Source organism: Odontesthes bonariensis, chromosome 3, assembly GCF_027942865.1.
Source record: "Odontesthes bonariensis isolate fOdoBon6 chromosome 3, fOdoBon6.hap1, whole genome shotgun sequence".
NCBI classification, from domain to species: Eukaryota; Metazoa; Chordata; class Actinopteri; order Atheriniformes; family Atherinopsidae; genus Odontesthes; species Odontesthes bonariensis.
Window position 1 is genome coordinate 36,669,163 of NC_134508.1, and position 21,076 is coordinate 36,690,238.

At 39.8% G+C, this 21,076-nt stretch overlaps 1 protein-coding gene across 2 annotated transcripts; it reads right to left on the reverse strand.

Annotated features, from left to right (window-relative positions):
* Nucleotides 1-467: 467 nt before the first annotated feature.
* On the reverse strand, nt 468-19,970 carry ece1 (endothelin converting enzyme 1). 2 transcript variants are annotated; one of them, XM_075461695.1, is made up of 19 exons: nt 19,873-19,970; nt 13,789-13,875; nt 11,972-12,110; nt 9,893-10,105; nt 9,652-9,776; nt 9,384-9,530; nt 8,930-8,995; nt 8,441-8,629; nt 8,024-8,166; nt 7,710-7,824; nt 4,315-4,425; nt 4,130-4,228; nt 3,882-3,959; nt 3,669-3,772; nt 3,247-3,357; nt 3,012-3,079; nt 2,692-2,882; nt 1,979-2,074; nt 468-1,344 (listed from the first exon to the last, which is right to left on the reverse strand). In XM_075461695.1, the coding sequence occupies exons 2-19, from the start codon at nt 13,873-13,875 to the stop codon at nt 1,168-1,170; spliced, it is 2,259 nt and encodes a 752-aa protein (XP_075317810.1). In that variant the 5' UTR covers nt 19,873-19,970; the 3' UTR covers nt 468-1,167. The 2 variants fall into 2 exon arrangements, with proteins under 2 accessions (XP_075317810.1, XP_075317809.1); XM_075461694.1 differs by lacking the exon at nt 19,873-19,970 and having other exon boundaries at nt 13,789-14,404.
* Between the last annotated feature and the right edge of the window lie 1,106 nt (nt 19,971-21,076).

Here is a 21,076-nt window from a genome sequence, read left to right on the forward strand (position 1 = left end):
CATTTCTTCCTTTCTTTTTTATTTCTTCATTATGTTGTGATGATTGTTTCTTTAAAAACAAAAACAAAAAAAATCAACTTAACAAGATTTACGTCCAGAAAATATAAATATTTAATTCTAACTGCTACATTAATTGATTAAATTACATTAGCGAAGTCGCTTATTTGCTTTCACAAATGTAGGCATTTATGTGGTCAAACATAATTAAAAATGTGTGTAAAGCTCTAGTATTGTTCACACGCTACGGTTGAGCCATTGCCCGAACACGGTTAAGTGAGTGCACGTGTTAACAGCGCCATCTACCGTACTAACGGCAGCATCGCATCTGTAAATGAACAAATTTACCTATTAAATTTACTGTAATTTGTTCACTAGTGAAATCTGAGCCACTCGGAATATAGTCACGAAGCATGTGCGTGTTGGGATGACTTCAAACAGCTGAACAATCAGTGCAACTCAGACAAACACATTTTGAGATGGATTTTATTATACAAAATAATTTGTGATAAACTCTTGCATGTATGGCATATCATGGCTTGGCCCATGCCCATGTTCTGAATGACACAGTTTGGCAGTATTTTACACAACATTTTTTAAATGTGTAACGAGACAAAGTTGCAGGATTTAAACAAATTATAATACAATTTTTTTTCTCCACTTTTCATTATGGTTATAAATCTTGCAGGTCCATCGTTTACTGCTTTATAAAAATATAACTATAAATAGAATACAGTACAGCAAACCAGAGTAGATCCAAGCACAGTGGAAAGTAATGTTAAAAACAAAAGAGAGACATTAATTTGCTTGTTTATCATATGATGAACAAACACTTTGCAAAATGTAAGTGGTTCCCCCATTTTTGTAACCATCTGTTGGGTTTCCAGTGTTGAAAAAACACATTTATAGCTACATTTGATTTAGGAGCTTGAGGGAAGCTGCTTCCTAAACAACCAGTCCTTGTGGAAGAGCACTGAAGATTGCAATCCTCCACACAATGCAGGCACATTCTGTCCTGATAAGCAGCCCGATAAGCATTAAGTGGCAAGTGGCATTAAGGGTTTCAGTGGTTCTTGTCTTTTCCATCCAGAGAGACTTTGTCATTCTTGTGCTGTTTTCCCAAATGTTCATTTCACTCCTTGGTGAAAATCAACAATGAGCAACGACGCATCACCAGAGCTCACACTTGTGTTTAGGATTCATGGGAGCATCTGCTTTGCAGCCAAAGTGCTTTGAAAATTCCCGTGAGTTGGAGATGGTGCCGATGACTCTGAACCTCGATGGGCTGTGAGGATCTGTGATGACGCCCTCGTGTGAGCTCTCAGGTGTCCTGACAGAGCACCATACCTGCAAGGGAAAAAAGATAATAAAATAAATTAAAACAGGATAGTCCTCAAAATTTCTTCAATTCAAGGGTAGATTCCAGGGAATGGATAACTTTATGATTAGTCATTTTGGAAAGAGGTAGAAGGTTGGACAAAGACAGGGGGACGACATCAGTATCAGACACAGCTTACTATTCCAAGTTGATCATTTTCATATCTCATTGTTCCGTTCTTGGGCAGCAGTTTTGTAGCTTCAACATTTTCACATTTATCTGCTGAGAGTTTATCTCTTGCTTTTACACGTCGATGTACAAACATGATTTGGTGTCATAACGACTTCTTTGGAACCAATCACGACCTGGTATGAAACTTGTGTAAGTGTTTTACTGAAATATGAGGCCTCCAGCACACACATGCTGACAGTGGCCTTGTCATGTGCGTATGAGACATCTTAAGTCCGGCACTCTAACTTGAAATGAACACTGTAGCATAATTCACAGAATATAGCTTAAAAATAAACATGTCAGACACTAGTTACGATTCCAAAGTGATTATTTTCAAACTACATCCAGAGGTGAGCTTTATGTAATAACGTTAGGGCTGGATCAGTATTAGTATTTAGAGTCAGTATAGAATATGCAATAACAGATGCAAACCTGGGCAAATCCAACAAAAAACAGCTGATGGTTTGTCATTCCCAGGGCAGGCAGCGTTGCCTCCTCGCCGTTCCTTCTAATCCAGTTCACATAAGCCTTCAAAGCAACAAATGATCATGTTACACAGATGCAATCACTGTTTTCTCCCCACACAGAAAACTGCATAGGTGTTAAGAGCCAAGAGAAGAAGAGTCAAGCTTCAAGTTTGTATAATTTAGCCAAAGAAAATGCATCGCTTAATGCTGGGTCACTTTCACTTCCATATTACTTGCTCATCTGCTTCATAGCTTTTGACCTTTGATTACATGGAAAGAATGTGTGCATGCAAGTAAGTAACTAGAGGCTGACAAGGCCACTCATAACCACCTGTTGCATTTCCAGGCTTCACTGTAAACTACACAACCTACTTTTTCCAATACAGATTAATGGACATGAACTGAGGCAGCCCCAATATATAAACTAAATCGGGGGATTAATGCCAGAGCCTTGTTAATAGTTTTCTGACATTCTAAACAGGGAATCTGACAAAGTTGCCATGGGAAACACAACAGTAAACGTCAATACTTTCCGTAACAATCCAAATGTATTCTTGCTAAGCAAATTTTTTAAAACCTATATCGTTTACAAAACAGAATTTTATCCATGTCTTTAAAAATTCTCTTGAAAAATAGAAATCATTAAAGGAGAGTTACAGCTCCTGTCTGACATCGGACCTCGTAAGCAGCCTTTAGTCCCCCGTTATCAGCAATGTTTTCTCCAAGGGTGTGTTTTCCATTCAGAGGCTCTTGGTTGACGCTATAATTGCCATACTGCTCCACCATGCACTGGGTCTGCTTCTTGAAGGCCTCCACAGAGGAATTCTTCCACCAGGGTCGTAAGTTTCCGTCCTTGTCGTATTCCCTCCCTTCAGATAAAAGTAGGAAACATTATTGAATTGTCTACCACCTCCTGCTCAAAAAAAATAAATCCAAACAACAAGGACCTGGTTTTTCTACTGAAATAAAAGTAACTTTAATTTTTTGTTTTTACTAACCTTGATCGTCAAAAGCATGACTCAGTTCATGACCCATAACCACTCCAATGCCACCATAGTTAAGAGCTCTGTAAGGAGAAAAAAAACAATAATATATACTTACTCATATATTATGAAAGCAACCGTTAGTTAAAACAATTGTTTGATATTTCTGGACATATCTAAGGCTGGTCGCCTTGCAACAGTAAAATAAAAATTAGAAATTAGAAATTGAAATACAACTTAGAACACATACTTAGGCCACGATCGACTATAGAACGGAGCTTGAAGGATTCCTGCTGGCAGAACCATCTCATTCTTGGTTGGATTGTAATATGCATTTACAGTTGGAGGGGTCATGCTCCACCTGCAAAACAAGGAACACAGAGCTACAATGCTTTGCTGACATCAAGGTCACTGCAAATTGAGAATATCGATTCTGCACAGCCTGCTATGCCAGGCAGACTACAGATCAGTTCGGAGGGCATGGGAATGCTCATCTAACCCCTCCCCCACAGCCCAATTAGTGACAAGGATCAGTTCAGTGGAGAAAAGCTGGTTGCCTGGGAACGTTTGTGGATGGCAGCCGTATTCTGCTGAGTCAGTATAATTGGAATGCCTTCCCATTGAAGCGTGCCACCTCCTCTGAGCGAAGAGGGGCAGTGGGGAGCAACTCACTGGTTTCTGTTGGGAGTTTTTCTCAGCTGGTCTGCAGTCACTCTGGCTGAGAAGTTGTAGTACTGCATGACATTCTGGAAGTAAAGTTCTGACTCCACCATAAACTAAATGAAGGGAGGAATCAAAAGGCAACAAAAAAAGGGAGTTCACTGTTTGAATATGGTAAATGAGACTCTGAGAAGCACAACAAGCAGCAGTTCCACATTTACCTACATCATTGAACACTTTGTCCAGTTTTGCGGCGTTCATGATAAATTCTGGATAACCCACCATGTTATATATGGCATCTGCCTGTGAGGGATGAGAGTTAAAGGCTGTAAAAGACACATTTTCACACCAGGTGGCAGTGCTGTCATTCTCTGCCACTTCAGCACAGAAAAGTGTTTTGCAACGACGGTCTCTCAGTAGAGCATCAGTGAGAGGACTTCCCGGGGAAAAAATATGCAATGTCTCACACCCACCTTTTCGCTTGCTGCTTTTTTGGTTTCCGAGTCCATCCAGCTCACGTGCTTCAAGCTATCCTCAAACGCCCATTTGATTTCGGCAACCATCTCCTCAGCCTGGAGCACAGAAGAGAAAAGTCAAAATCGCATCATGTCACATGGCAGGAGAAGCTTTTGTGCGATACGGCTCTTGACACACTTACAACGGCTTTGCTGTCCTCAGCAAAGGTGGCTTTGACAAACATGGCTCCAAGAGCAAAGCCCAGGGCGCTGTCTGTGTCACTGACACACAGCTTCCAACGTGGAGTACAGCTCTACAAAAATGACATAACAATGTTACATTATAGTTTTATTTTGTTCATACATTTTTCAGTTTCAAGTGGCCACTTCTGACATTTTGAAGGTGGAGATAAAAATCTCTTACATTTATCTATGTCAGATTACTCTAAACCGTTGCACTCAGCTGTGGACGGCATGGGTGGGTGAGGAGAACAGTTGTGAAACTGTAGCTGAGTGAAAGCAAGCAAACAACAGTGTTTCTCGTAAGTCTACTCTTTCCACTGTCTCACCCTGCTCCGGAACGAGTGTGTGCTTGTTAAGTTACAACTCTAGTTCCAAGGCAAAGGCAGTAAAATGAAAATCAAAACAGAAAGCAAAGATTTCTTTCACAATCGAAAGCAGAAAACACATTAAATGTAGAACGTGAGACATTTCACTCTTTCATGAAATTCAAAAGCTCATCTTGAATTCGATTGCAGCAACATGTCTCAAAAAATTTGAGATGGGAGCAACAAAAGGCTGGAAAAAACTAAGTGGTACTAAAAAGAAACAGCTGGGGCAACATTTTGCAACTAAATAGAGCAATTGACAACGGGTCAGTAACGTGACTACACATAAAAAAAGCACCTTAGGGAGGCAGAGTCCCTCAGAGGTAAAGCTGGTGGATGCCACATCATCCAAACTAAAGAGTGAGCGGAACCATCTAGCTTGTTATCAGCGCCCCTGTCCCAACATTTATGCTGCATTTATACTGCTGCAAATGAAATTTAAACATCTAATGTATTCCATATTCTACTGTGAACAACATATTGATTTATGAGATTTGCAAATCATTGTAGTCTGTTTTTACTCAGCATCCAAACTCATTTTGGAATAAGGGTTGTAAACCTGTTCAGACACTGAACAGGCTGAGGATGGATGGATTTCTTTTTGAAGTGAACTGAAGGTGCACTATGGACTGAATTCATGCTGGGGAGACTAAAGATAATCTATAGAACGCATTGTGTGTTTTAGACAGAACAGCAACAACAGTACAACCCACACGTCAATTCTAAGCCAATCCACACGTAAAACTGAAATAAATCAACAATCAGAAACACAATGTCAGTTGGCAAAATAATGGATACCAAGCACAGAGCGTGGTGAAACGTGGGTGAAAGGCATTGATTAATGAAGTTCAAGAAAGAAGATTTCATTCTCTTGATGCTGAGCCTTTCTCATATTCACAGAAACGAGCAAGATTTAAACACAACATTCATTTTCAACAGCTGTCACTTTGATTAAAGCCACGATTTTAGAAGTAAAGCATTGAACCAGCTTATTGACTGACTGCAGGTAAGAAACAGTCCCCGTGTGGGGGAAGGGAAGTATAAGGGGTGCTGCAAGTATGTAAAAAGAACAAGGTCACAATGAGGAAATGAGGAGTCTTCCAAGCAAGCAAAGCTGTAAAATCTTCTCTGGCCCACAGTTAAGAGATGGAAAGAGACTCAGCTGCATTCTAACATAAAACAGAACCACAAAGACACACATAGAAAGTTTTGGTTTGTTATTACAGCTTGACCCGGGTGGAAAACAAAGCAGAGGGAACAGGATCTTGTTTAGATAAGGGCTGGGGTCACTGGAGCCTTCCCAGTTAAACAGTTACTCACTATGAAGGAAGTACATCTTCATGAAGAGTCATAAAGTACTTGTATTTGTGCACAAACATCTTCACCTGTGAGTCAGCTCACCCATTTAAGAAGTAAATCATGTATTATTAATCTGTGGTGTAGTGGTTTCTAGGCAGAGCAGATTGTTTTCACTGTGGAGATTTCTGCTTTAGCTCCAGTACGTCGAAGTTGAAAAGACTTTGGCTGCTCTGGTTACGCTTTCTAAAGGGAAAAGTCTGCTTCTCTGTTGGTGGCTATTTCATTTATCTCTTCTCAGTATAAAAAGAACACTGTGTCAAACATAAGAACACAGGGTCAAGAGAAAGACTCTTTAAACTCAGCTGTTTGGATGTAGGCCAGATCCACTGCTAGTAAAGGTTAGGGCACTAAAAAAATATTATATAATTCAGCAGACTGGGTATTTTGGGTTTTTCTCACTGCATGGTAACAAATCAACTGAACATCTAATTGCAAAACAGCAACTTGGGTGCAGAGTTACTATCCCTCTATGCCTGACGCAAATTGTTCTGGCATCAAAAAGTTGGCAGTTACTAACTAAGACGCAGCGGCAAGTTAGGATCTGAAAGGTGCGGACAGATGCAAAACAGACGAGAGGAAAGAGTGTGTGAGAGTAGCTGGGGTATTGTCTCTGAGAGCAGAGGAACACAATGCTACCAACACTGAAAACCAGCAGGTTTATATTCACAGGCCTTCATTTTCGGGAATTATATCTATTTACGAGGCCCCAGAGGTGGACAGTAGACTAAACTGATAAATGCTATTTGATAAGTCCAAAAGCTCTGACTGTGACCCTCCTTTAATGTGTCCGGTCCTAAATCATAAAAAACACAACAAGACTTTTTAAGGATGCCCAGATCCGATCACAAATATTAGACTGGGCTCCCGATTGGTATCAAGATTCAATGATTATACGCTGCAACAGGGACATTCAATGTAAGGTGATTAGCATGTGGCTAATTAGCAAATCAATACAGATGAACACTACCAATTTCTGTTATTTTAACATTGTTATTTTTGGTAAAAATCAATCTAATAATGTTACTGTACTTGGGGTGACTGAGATTCAGTATTGGCTGATCCTCAATCTTAAATGACTCGGATTGATATCAAGGACAAAAAAAATCTTCATCAGGACATCCCTAAAACTTTCATGTGTAGTTAAAATGAAGAGGAAAATAAGGTTCATGCTCAAGTGGCTTGTGTTTTAATAAGTCTTTACAGTCTCCTTATTATGTAAAACTCTGCTTGTTTGTAACTACCTTGATTTGTGCTGCTCCTGTTACTACTGAGATGAGCTGTTTGCACCTCTGTTTCTAAAACAGCACAGTTTAGGGATTCCATTCGCAGTATTAGATACTCCCATAGGCACAATCTATGATTTGTGACGACATGTCAATTTGCCATGTGTATTCAATCCAGGCCTTAGATATTACATGCAATTAATAAAAAAATATTACACTAATAAGACAACCAGCCATCGGTTCATACATATACCTGATGTTGCTGTTTTCTTAAATGATGAATAAAGTATTTTCTATTCTATTCTATTATTTTCTTCCTCTTTTATCTGCTTATTCCCACCTCTGTTTACATTTAAATGGGTTATACTGGATTACAGTGACTAAATATTCTAAATGCCCAATTCTTACCTTCTTAATCCCATACATGACCTCAAGGAAGTGCTGCTCTGCATCTTGGAATCTTTGGTCTAAAACAGAAACCATCTTTCTCACCACCTTCATTATCATGTAGTTGTTGAGTAAGCTGCAAAAAGAAAACATTGGACCTTCAATACTATCTGAATGTTCACTATTGTGTCTATTGAGTAAGAGGCTTATTTGATGTAAACAGTGTAAAACGTACATGTTTATTAGGATATTTACATAACTTTGGTTATGCAGCAAAATGAAACCTGTCTTTAAAACATAATTGAAAAACTATTAAGAATGACAAAGTATGTCACCTTTTATTTGTTTTAGCTATGAGGTCAGAAACTTTCTGGAGGTATTCTTTGGCATAAACAACCACTGGCTCTGACTCGTTAAGAGGAACAGGCGCAAACACTTCGGTGAGATATGACATCCAGTCCACTGCAGGAGCCAGATCCTGAAACAGCAAAAGATTTAAAAAAAAAAAAAAAACAACAACACACACACACACTTGGACAAGTGCTGGAAAAAGTCTGAAAATATTTTTGGTTTCTTTTCAAACTCACATCCTAAAGATTTATGTTTAAGCTGACCCATTTAAACATTTGAGCTATAACTCTTTCTTTAATACCACAAATTATCTGTCATGCTTAGGATAAAGTTCTTTTTAAATGCCTTGTACACCATTGTGGCTGGTTTTAGCTGACATCATCAAATCAAGAGACACTCACTTTCAGCTCCCTGGCTGCTATCTTATGATAAATGACCTCCTCATCTCTTCTCGCCTCCTGAGGGACTGTTATGTTGGCCAGGGTGGTTTCGAAGTCCACAATCTCTTTCATCATCGTCCGAGATGTCTCCTCTGAGCCGCCCAGAAGAACCCCTAACTCCACGAGGAAGTTGAGGTATGCCGTGAGATACTGCAGAGTCCATGTGAGCAGAACAATGAGTGAAGGTGGGGGTTTGTGTGTGTATGATGAAATTAAATTACACAAGTAATCCTAAAGAATTCAACTGTAACCTGCTATACAGAGCTTATCCTCTGAAGCTGAAACATATATTTATTATTTCTTGGCTTCCTTTGGATACATGTAGGGAGCCTTTGGGTGTGTTTAAACTCAAAGTGAACTGAAAACATTGTTTTGTTTTCAACGTATGCACATTTTCATCTTAACAACTGTAAAATCAGGACACAACTGGAAACAATGTGCCCATAATACCTTTTCATTTGCTGTTTTGTTGAGGTAGTAATCCCGTGAGGGTAGTCCCAGGCTCGACTGATCCACCTGCAGTCAAGAGAAACATACTATGACTTTCTGTTCAACATCAATTTCAACAAACACAAAAAACCTTTTGCTTTCATTCTTAGTGCCAACCTTAATGGTAAAAGCAGTGGCTCTTCCAATATCATATCATTAAAACTTGTTACTGTCTCATGACACCCCACATAGCTCATGAATCCACTTCCAAGTAATAGTTTGAATGTGACACCGCAGCAATAATGAGAGGACTGTTCTCAGAATAACAGATCAAATCTGTCTCTTAAAGGAAGCCTGTAAAAGTTGCTTCTATATGAATGTAAATCAGTGGGGATGCTTTACGAGATATAAACATATAGTTTGAGATAAACAATGAAAATCATTTAAAAAACAGGCTTCATTGAAATCCTTATACCTGGATGACGTTACTGTTGGAGTTTTTGGAGTCTGTGCTAACAAACACAGTGAAGAAAGGAGAGGTGCGTAAGCTGGCTGACACTGTTCGCAGAACTTCTTGGAAGTTGTCCTTGTCCCAGGGTTCAGTCAGAGCCCATCCTCCGATCTGAACCAGACAGCAAACAAGCAAACACTTGATGATGCACGGAAATGAGTTCTTTTGATTAAAAATGAGGAGCTGAAATGAGGAATTTGTTTAATGTTGAACTTCTTGTAAAGACGCATACCTGGCTGATTAGCTGCTGTAAAGGCTCTGCTCCTAATTCCTCAATCTTGGACTCATTCATGCAGGCCTGATAATATCGCTGAGCCTTTTCTTCTGCCTTACTCAGTCCTTTCATTGTCGTGTTTTCTGCTCAAACAAATGATGTCACTGAAAAAGAAGCCTTGGAAAAACTGCTGGAAAATACACCTCTGTCCAGGGAGAAAGCAGGACAAAGGACTCTGAGTTTAAATGAACACCCTTACCTAATAAATGCTTCATTACAAGCATGTTGTGCTCCCAAAGGTTGCTGAAAGGACCCCAGCGGGACTTTCCTTCAGGGAGGGGGTTGCTCTTCACCCAACCCCCACAAGCAAAGTTGTAAAAGTCGTGGCAGGGGTCTACGGATCTGTCCAGGGCTCCCAGGACCGTATTGGCCACAGTAATGCATGGCTCTGTTAGGCACAAGCCTGGGTGAGCTGCAGGAAAAAGACAAGACAAAAACACATTAAATACCCAGATATTTAACTTTCAGCTGTTTCAGCTAGAGGAAACACAACCACAGCAGACAATCTGAAAATATTTCATGGTAAGACAAATATGCATGAGGATTTTCAGAGCATCTGGAAGCTATAATTTTGTAAGCCAAGATATAGAACCTGGAGGGAATCCTTATCCCTGTAGAAATCCTTTATAAAAGGTTAGTTGAAAAATGACAGGGAGAAATGTCACGTGTTAACTATTGCCAACTGATCATGTTGTTGTTTGATTAATAAGATGAGGATGTCAATACCTCGGGAAAACACTTTCCTTTTTTAGTATTTGACTGGTTGGAACAAAAAAAGCCACTGCCCTGTGGCTTGGGTTAGCACCTGAGAGGAAGCAGCTACAAGTGTGAAAAAGTCTGTTACTTTTATAAGTCTAAACATTAAAGCTGTCAACTGAACTGAGCTAAGCACTGAAAGAAAACTATTAGTCATTACATTGTACAAAAACATGTCCACCTCTAACTCTTGCCTTGTGTGGCGACCTTCACCAGCCATCCATATAAGGAATAAGACAGACATGGAGACAAAATTATGAGCAGTGATGAGGTTAGTATTTCCCAGAGGAGATTTCATCCTTGTTCCTTTTATTATTTCAAAGTGTGATCCCACATGCGATGCTGAATGGGAGGAAGTGGTATCCAGTTTCCCATGGTAAAATGGAGGAAACAAACACTGATGAGAAGGAGGCAGGATGTGATGGTAAATCCACAAGACCTTTTCCATAATGAGCAAGCTCAAGGGAGAGATTTAAGGTTGTTTTTAGGCAGTTAAACTGATGGTGTGGCCTCAACTAAAAAAAAATTAAAAAGAATAACTTATACAGTATAAGACTGAAAAGCGCTCTATGTTTTCAATATGGATCAATAAAGAGATAAATGTGGTTTCAGAGTATAAAGGCTACCCTTTGCACCAGCTGGGGGTTTAGGGATAGGGTTAAAACATGAGCACTTAATCATTTCTCTCTTATAAACAAAGAAATCTCTGACGATTGAAACTTTACAGGCCAAAAGACTTGAAAACAACAATGCTATCTTAATTTCCGAAGATGGTTATAAAACTTCTGTTTTTGTCATGCTTCTTCTGTATTCAGAAGCTTTATGAGCGTTTACCATCACAAACGAATGTAGTGTGCATATAAGATAATGTGACGTTAGACAGGTAAAGAATGAAAAGTGAAGCTCTAAATCAGTTTAATTGAAGAAAATTTGTAAATAAAAAGGGATTTTAGTGAAAGGAAAAAACAGAACTATTGATAGGACCTTCTCCACTTTGACCAGTGGAGGACCTGAATGCAGCAGTGCACAGCTGCACAGATGAGATCTAACTGGCTTTGTCTGTCAGGGGATCTGTGTAGCTGGAACCAGAGTAACATGCCAGTAAAAGGTTTCGACCATAGAATACACATAAGCCTTCCTTAAAATGGTGTATTGTAGTTTTTACATTTCTGCTTAGAGCAGTCAAAGCTAAAGAGATGTAATGTGTTGATTTGAGAGCTTCAGAGGTGCTCATAGGGAAATTTCTTGGTGTATATTTCTCATTCTTTCCATCTTACCACTACTTATGCTAAACTAATCAACTTCATATCTAATGGACAGACAATAGGGTGATAGCGTGTACTTTTATTCATCAGGAAAGATTGAGAAGTTACTTTATATGTAAGCTGACGGTGTGTCAATATAAAAGTCAAATGAAAAGGATAAATCCTTCTGGTGTTTCTTGATCAGTCTCCTTCACACATATTGCTCCTTTTTCAGTGTTTGGCACTGACATTGCGAGTAAAAAAAACCTTGAACTCACCCTGTTTGTAGAAGACTCCCGCAGATACAAGGCATATGAACAGGGCGACTGACAGGATGCAAACTAAGACCAGCAGCCTCCTCTCTCTCTGTGTCTTGTCTGGCCAACATGTGACACTCCGGCCTTGCAGAAAGGTTACCTGCTCACAGGAACACAAACACACAAAAAAAGCTTTTCTGCAAATTCCTCAGTTAATCAGCCGGTTCAAAGATAACTTTTACAAAGTGATTCAGCATGGTCGAATTATCCACAATAACAGCTTTGAAATACTAAACATGAACAAAGTCGATAACGTTACTTTGTTGAACTAATACTGTGTGGAAAATATTGTGTAAATTTCAACAGTTTCTCAGGGATTTGATGACAATGGCTCCTCTGTACATAGAAAAGGTTAGGCATTCTTCAATTGTTCTCTGACTCATAAAGGACTTTTTCTTTTTGCCCAGATCGAGGACAAACACAATAATCCCACCGAACTGTATCTGTTTCTTTTGTGGTTCAGTTGAAATGATGGACAATTACGTTGAAGGAGGACAAGAAACAGAACAAAAGTAACCAGTTTATTACACTGACCTTTAAGGAAAATTGCTCAAAGCTTCTCAGAAAATGAGCTTGAAAGAATTTCTAGTACAACCTTCTCCTGCTCTCATTTCTACTAAATGTTGCTTTGGTTAAAGCTACCAAGTTTCATACAGGACTGATTCCAAAAGCCACAAACAAATCCTTCAATGGGCACATTTAGTTTAGGCCTCTGGGTCATCGTTGATTATCCCCGCTGTAAATAAAAGCAACCCTTTGGACCTCGCATATATACTCTGTGGGAGTCAATTAAGCCTGAAGTGTGTATATAAGGATCAGATTTACAGCTATTAGTTTAGATGAGAGTCCAACAGTCAAAGTTAATGTGATCAAAGTAAATGCCAAGCCACAGTGGCCTCTTAATCCCAGAAGCTCAGCATGTTGGGTTGAGTTGGACCAAAACTGTATTTTGGAGTGTAGGCCTTGGCAGTGCATGTGCAACTTCCATTATTGCGGTACGTGAAAGTCACATTTAATTAGCCTAAAAGGTGGAATTAGCTTTGAATCCAAGCACTGTTTGAGCTATTATGACACAATTCTAGTAAAATTACGTATCTGAACTCATAAAAAATGCTCGATTTAGCCAGACAACATAAAGATGGTCTAAAGCACAGATGTGTGCACAAAAATGTGCCTTTTCTTCTCATTTTCAGAAAAATTATGCAATCTCAAGTTGATCAGCATATGTCAGAAATTACAAGCAGATTCAGCTGAAAATGAGCCACTGTTTCTTCTACACATGTGTAAAATATGTACCTCAAAATGCTGGATGAAGCCACAGTTTAGGCAGGTTTTGCTGAGTAACATACTAAAAACCACTCTATTCCCACTTTATTGCACGTTACTGGACCTGAGTCATAAGTGCGATTCTGTTCATGTGTCAACTCAATAAGAATATCAATAAAATTATGTTTCACTTACAGGTAAAACTTAATATCATATTACATACCTTACATGCAAGTTGACACTGACATGTTGAAATTGTGCCCTTACAAGAGGAATGCTAACATTTGAACTGAATCTGTTTTTCTTGAGTGGGCAGAATTTACTGACCTATTTCCCAGTTAAACTTTAAAAATAGCATTTGTGTTAACACGAAAGTAGTGGATGCTCTTTCTGTCATTAAAATACTTGGCTTGAGTGTACATTTGTTTAAGAAGGTGTTGTCTTCTAAGGTGTGGAGCCTTAAAAGGCCCATGCAATCTATTAGTGTAGTTGTAGTGTGTTTTAACATTTACCTGCATGGGGGATGATGGGTAGACGTCGTCGCCGGTGGAGTCCACCAGGTCCTCCTCATCTAGCGTGGCTCTCTTGTAAGTCGACATCTGAAAAGTCAGATGGAGAAATGACTCTCTCAGTGCTTCCATGTTCCTTCAAGCCGCTACGTTCTCCTGGTAACCTGAGAGTTTCTGCGTGTGACGTCTATTCTTCAGCAGTTTCTGAGGTTTTAGAGCAGGGTTGCCTTTTAAAATCCATCGGGAGGAATCTGGTTTATCTGGTTGGAGCTATTTTGCCCTTTTACCGAGTTCACTTTAAAAAAAAGAGTCAGTCCTCTTCTTTGAAAGCCCTTTTCTGCCCCTTTCTAATCTATCAACACCTCTCACAGCCCCCATGGCTTCAGGCAGAGACATGCGGGGGTAAACTTAACAACACCAACAAAAACCTCTTCCCGAAACACCCGGTGAGATCTCCTTGTAGGTTCTCTCTCCCTCTCTCTTTCTGGACTTCCTTTTGAGCCAAGTCTATGCAATCACGGCACGAGAGAAGACGGAACTAGTGAAAAACAGGAAGGAGCTCTGACTTGAGCGATTTGCGCGACTTGGATTGAGTGTGCAGGAGTGATTGTGCGACTGTGTGTGCCTTTGGCTGCAGTACATTCCCCAATGTGGTTTCACTTAGATTTGGGGAGGGAATCTCACCATTGTAGTTCACACCCAGCATGCTTTCTATAGGACACAATAGACTAAGGGGAGGAGCACAACACAAGTAGCAAGCAACAAAAAAAGAAAAGGTCGTCCTCCGATTAGATGTTGTGGTTGTTTCCTGTGGTAGCTGTTAACTGATTGACATGACAGCCAGTTCCTCTTTTGTTAAATCACAGACTCAAAACTACAAATACACACGCTGAGGATTGAATAGTTTACTAGAGTGTTAAGAGGACTGAGATTTACGAGTAAAAACTTTCAATTTAACAGCTCATATGACAATGAGCACACAGAATAAGGAGAACTAAACTCTGACTATATATTAACTAGCACTTTGGCAAAACTTAAACCCAAGGTTAAAACGTGATTATCTTAATATACTTGGATCAATAGCAAAACTTTGAAGCTATAATCTACAACTGTTCTGTCTATTGTAGCAAATGTAAAGGTTTGAGGCTTAATCATTCAAGAACTTGACTTTAACAGCCTCCTGTGAATTCACGGGGGGCCACTGAAAGCATCTGCTTCCTTAATGAAAGCCTTAAAAGATTCATCATAAATTGCTGAAAGTTTTTCTGCAACCCACGGCCTTCAAACTATTTTCTTCTTTCAGACTGCTGTTACTCACCAAAAGCCTCTTGCATCTATACAGCACAAGGATGACTGCAGCTAGCAAAATCTGTCTAGATTTCTTGAATACAAATATTCACACCAACAGATCATTTTTAAGAAGTCCTGATTACCCTAATAGACAATGTGCAACCAGTTTTCAAGCTCCTGACAAATTCCTCAGCAAAAGGAGGAACTTCCTGTCACTTAATAGTTTACAAAGAGACTCTTTAATGAATGAACGACCCTCAACAACAACGTAAACAAAGTTATTAATGGATTATAATGTTGTAAACCTGTTATAGCTACATTTTCTTATGTCAATAAACTTAATTACTGTAGGCCTACTAAACTATAAACAAACATTACAGACACGTGTCAGGTCCACTGAGGCTTGATTATTTATACACAGTCTATGTGAGGTACTAAAGATACATATTTACATGCAATTTCCTTATGCTACAATGCCAGCACTGCCAAGAGGTGATGACTAACCTCTAGTAAGCATCACAGCGACACAACTCATTCCAGACTAGTTGGTAATGCTAATAACGCCGACTCTGAGACTGTGTTTTTTTTTTCAACAAATTCAACATCAGATGTACAGAGAGACTCTAAAACACTCGTGTTCTGGCTTGCGTCTGCCCGGAATAATCCTTAAACACTGACTGAACATGAATGTTTACACAATCAAGACAGATCAGGTTTTCTCATAAACACAGCCAGGAGGTAATCCATTCTCAGATCCTTGTTTTACTTTATTTCCAACTTGTTTCACATCAACATGCCACAGAAAGAAGAAGATGTTCCCGCCACTAACATCCAAGAGAATTCCGGGCAAACCAGGAGCACAGATTCCAGTTAAATCTTCTGTTTTTAACCGTCAGGCAATATGTTGCAGATCAGCCCCAGTTGTACAGAGAGCAGGAAGCGGCTGTTCACATTATCATACCTCAAAAAACAACAATAACAACAAGTGAAATCCTACTTATGACCAAACCCTTCCTGTGCTGGTGTGTTTATTAACTCTTATAGAAGACCAGCAGCTGGCCAGCCGAGCAACACAATCAGCTTTTAAAAGGACCAACAGAGGACTATAAGGTATTGAGAGATAGAGTGAGATAAAGAGGTTGGGGGGAGAGCGTAGAGAAAGAGGACACCGAGAGTTTTGGGAGGCTTTCAATTATATAAATGGTTTCATATGACCTATAGCTGACAGGGAAATGTCTAATGGGGACACTGGTATTTGATTTTTTCCTTTTGACACACATACCTAATTCGTTCCGTCATTGTTTAACCTATAATTAATTAGAAGGGTAACAGCTGTTCCATTAAACAAGACAAGGAGTGCTCACTGAATTGCTGGAACTGTTTTTTCTAAAAGAAGCGACACACACCTGATTTAATCGGGCGGTCTTCTGTTGGCAGATAAACAAATCACGCAAGCCATGTTGCTGTCGCACACGCATTCCTGAGAGAGCATTCACAGTTTTCCAACACTTTCCTGGCATTGAAAAATGCGCAGAAGTGCTTGAACATGTTGCCACCCAGGCTGACCCCCTTTTGGGCTGAATCACCGCTCAGTGAGAACACCACTTCCCCTTTCCTGTTCATGAAATTTGGTGACTACAGTCACTTTTAAGGAAGCATGCAAATGAACTTTCATACCAGGTGCATTAAATCATCAGTTCCACGAATACACGCTGCTCTGTAAAATCCTGAAATAAGACATAAACATCCAAAATCGATGCAGCTAATAACCCCCTGCAGTGGTTTGGGGAGCTGTGTCAAATAACATCTGTAAAAACTGTAATCTTCTGAGGAGTTCCTGTGGATAGCCTCACTCAAAGGAAGTGATGCAAAATGGCAATTTGTGACCATGTGAAAATACAAAAAGATGCAGGTCTCACACTTACAATGTGCGGTCAAGGTCAGTTCTGAGCCACTCGTAGCAAATTCCCCACGGTGTCCCACAATGTCTTCCCAAAGAAAAGCTGACAGTACACTAGATTAACAAGGGGCCACAGCCTTTAAGTGAGGCTGTAAACCTCAAACATGCGTCAGTAATTCGTCACTGATCCTGCAAACCGGACGATTATTTGTGGCACGAGGGCATTCCTCCAAGAATAACTGGCGTGTGTTTGCGTTGGTGATTGGGTCCTGCGTGCATGCGGCGGACAGCGTTTTGACAGTTTATTTCTGAAGTGGAAAATGAGATGGCAAGACTTTTCTGAGAAAAACACAGAAAAAAAACAAGTTAGTTGAAGAAGGGAAACCAAGATGATTTATAGGTGTGTTTGGCGTAAGCCGGCTGTCAACCGCCACGGGAGCCAGGGAGATGCCGGTTCTAGATGTGGTTCAAGACCACATAAGAGCGGAAATATAAGACTACATATCAAGAACATGTGAACATCTGAGCTCTGTATTCTGTGACGACTCACTTGAGATCTGTGAAAGAAGCCACTTCTGTTAAAATCTAACTTCTGCCTGGTGGCTTTGACCAAAAATGTGCTCGCAGCCTCAGTGTCCCATCGAGATGAACCACAAACCCCGACTAGATTTAAAAAAAAAAAAAAAAACTCTTTTTAAATCTGAAACCCTTTCTTTGTGACTACTTTAGTAGAACAATAAAGTTTAGTCCAGTTAAGCAATCCTGTATGTTAACTGAAGGGATGACAGTATTGTACGAAGCTATTTACTCGAGCATCAAGTACAATCTGATGCCATTTGCTGCCCTCCTTGACTTGTATGCAAGGTCTCGACCCTGTGCCATGTAAAGTATGCACCTGTGTGTGCGTAATGTGTCTGTAAGTTCACATATCAAATGAAAGAAAACTAATTTGGATGATGACTCCATGTGTATCATTCATAAATGTATCCACATGTATCCACGTTTTAACTTTAATGTTCCCTGTGTTTCTGCCTGAAGGCCACAGATAAGGGATGGCTGTCTCAGTCAACACTGACGGGTTGTTTCTGTCACGACGCAGAGATGTTTCCTTTGGAGGAAACACCCTGATAAAGAAGTGTTAAAAAAATAAAAGCTACTTTCTGCAGCAATCGGCTTTATGCTGCTCTGGAGGAGGATTGTTGAGCTAAGCTGAGGGTCTTTGCCAGAATCTTAACACTTTGGGGTTATTTTTAGTAATTTGTGAGCACTGTTGATTTGATCAAAAAAAATAAAGAGCTTGCTTTTTCTCTCACGTGGTTTATAATATGTAGGCTGCAGCGCTGAAATTCTTCAGATTCCTGGTTTTCGGAGGGCTCCAAGTCATTATTTGGCGCAAGTTTCAGGTGCTCTGACGTGTGCGCGCCGATCAAATATCACCCCAAACAGATTGTGTGTCACCATCACGGACTGTATCAACGGCAAGCAGCTCAAGCTTTATGTTCAGCTAACCTGACCCCACATGCATTACAGGGTCAGACGTTGTTTATCACACATATTTGGCATTGTAAAATAATTGTTGGTTAAAAATAAATAAAGACTTCCTGGCAAATTCCTTTATCGGCATTGGTCAAGACTGAGTGAGTTGCAAATAGATGCTAGCACAAGCACAAACAGATAACTGGAGATTACCTGTCCCAGGTGTTGTTGTGGTGCCCTACAGGACACTCCTGATCACACCTAGGTAATGAATAACTGCGGAGTAAACCAGGCTCCCTGGGTGCAGCACATCCACAGCTGTGTAATGTTATTAAACCAGTAAATCACTACAGCATGAGACTCTACAAACAGAGATCTGATGTACTCTGAGCCGGCGTTCACTCGAGCAATACATCTAACGATCGGTTTACTGGTTTTACCTTGAATTTAGACACTCTGTCTCCATGAATCAGAAAAAAAAGACAGCAAAGCAGAACGAAGCCTCAAATAGAAGAAGCACAGAATATGAGGCCCCGACATGCCTTATAAAACAGACTTAAAGTTACGCAATCTATATTTTGTCTTGAAGGTGATTTGCAGGATCTTCTACCAAAATATTTTTCAGTAACTGTAAACCTTTGGTTGCTCTTTTGTTTAGTCTTCCTTTACTAAAACATCTGTTTTGGAGCAGGCATTAGTTCACAACCGCACTTTACAGAGGAATTAAAACAAACCATAGAAGGAAATATCACATCTGCCACCAATGAAAATCTATTTGTAAAGTTAGTGTTTTCTTTGATCCATAAGTGCATTTAGCTCAAAGCAGTCCAGGTTATCCCCTTTACCGTCAAAGCAAATGTTATTTCTGCAGCTTTCTTATCTAAAAACAATCTGTTATTTATATGTTATTTCTGCAGCTTTCTTATCTAAAATAACAAACAACATGCAGCTGAGGTTTTGCAGCTGTAGAATTGGAAGATACCATGTCACTTAAATGGGTCTTGGAAATGACTAAACCTATTAAGTGGTCCATGTGTAATAAGATGTTGGCTGTATCAGTCACAGTGAACCCTCTGAGGCATAATTTAGGTGAATAATATTTATTATTTTGTATAGCAGCAAGAGCTCAAGTCCCCAGTGATTTCATTAGAGACAACATCACAACACTATAACGATTAGGTCACTGAACTGTGTTCAGTAGAAAGCCTACTTTGTGTCTAACAAACCGTCTTAGTACATTTTAGTTGGACAATTATTTAGAAAACGTTGTTTCTACATCCTCGCACAGCCCTGTGGCCAAATCCCACCATAGAACTGGACACACGTGGTGTTGTATCAGTCCAAAAAAGTTCAACAATCAGTGTGTAAAGATGTACTTAAAGGTATATTTGCATCGTCCGTGGTTAAAGTCATGTTCTTACCGTGCTGTCACAAGTCCGCCGCCACCGCTGTGACTCCAGGGCGCTTTCTGACTGGGGGACAGTGAGCGAGCTTCATCTAAAACGACCAAAGAGACAGAGCTTCATTGTCAAGATAGTTCACTTCCTACTGAAACTCTGCTCCGTTTATACCACTATCCCGGAAATGTAACACCACTAACACAAGCTAACTCAGATGGCAAGCGGCGTAATGACAGCTTAGTGTCGCTTTAAAAAAAAATCGACATGTGTATTACAGCGAGCAGCCTAGTTTTCGAACAGGTTAGCTTTACTGTAAGGAAGGGGTTTTTAGTTTGTGACTGTCAGTTTTACCCTTAATCTAGAATGACACAATATTCACATTAGCTGTGAGTAAATGAGTGGCTCGATAATAGACAGTGGTCATTTTATTGCTATCTCTCGTGATGCAAGTTGCTAACATAACGTTAGCCCATCAGTTTCGCTCCACACCTGCTTATTAAATAATTAATTAACTAACTAAAACGACTAGCAGTCTTTTCAAGTGTTAATCCTGACTGTATTTCAAATAAGTGCACACCATTTATTCTTTCTTTTAAAGAAAAAAGCATTTACTTTTCTCACAGTTCAACCGTTAACGTTGCAAATTCAAAATTCCCTCCCTGTTCACGTGCATTTAACCAGTATGCAGACTTTGAGACTGTTAGCCACCATCTTGTAATGCTATTTAGCTACAAGTGTGACACGTTGAAATCCCAACAAACTTTGAAATAACTTGAAAATAAAGCAAAACTCGCAAAAGAAACCCATGAATATAAAAGCAGAAGATGCAGTGTGCTCAGTGAAAGCTCTTGACTGGCCTTTCTGGCTCAGCTTCTGCTCTGTAAATATTGATTTTGTAGTCCGGCAGCCCATTAAATGCTCCAAGTGAACATTGGATAAACTGGGTTTAAAAGCAATCGAAAAGCGTTGGTTGGCTTTACGCATAAAAAAAAAAAAATCAATCCTGCTGGATGTGAAAACGCACATGTGGGTTAATTTAATAGTGGCCGGACAAAAGGTTTGCCAAATGCACATACTCAGGGCTACTTAACTTGTTCGACACAATTCAGAGCTAATCAACTAATGGAATTGGGAAGTTGTACATAGGGGGGGAAAAAATCAATGGAATAAAGAAAATAAGCAATATAACAGATGTTGCAAGATTAACCTCACAGAACCATGGACG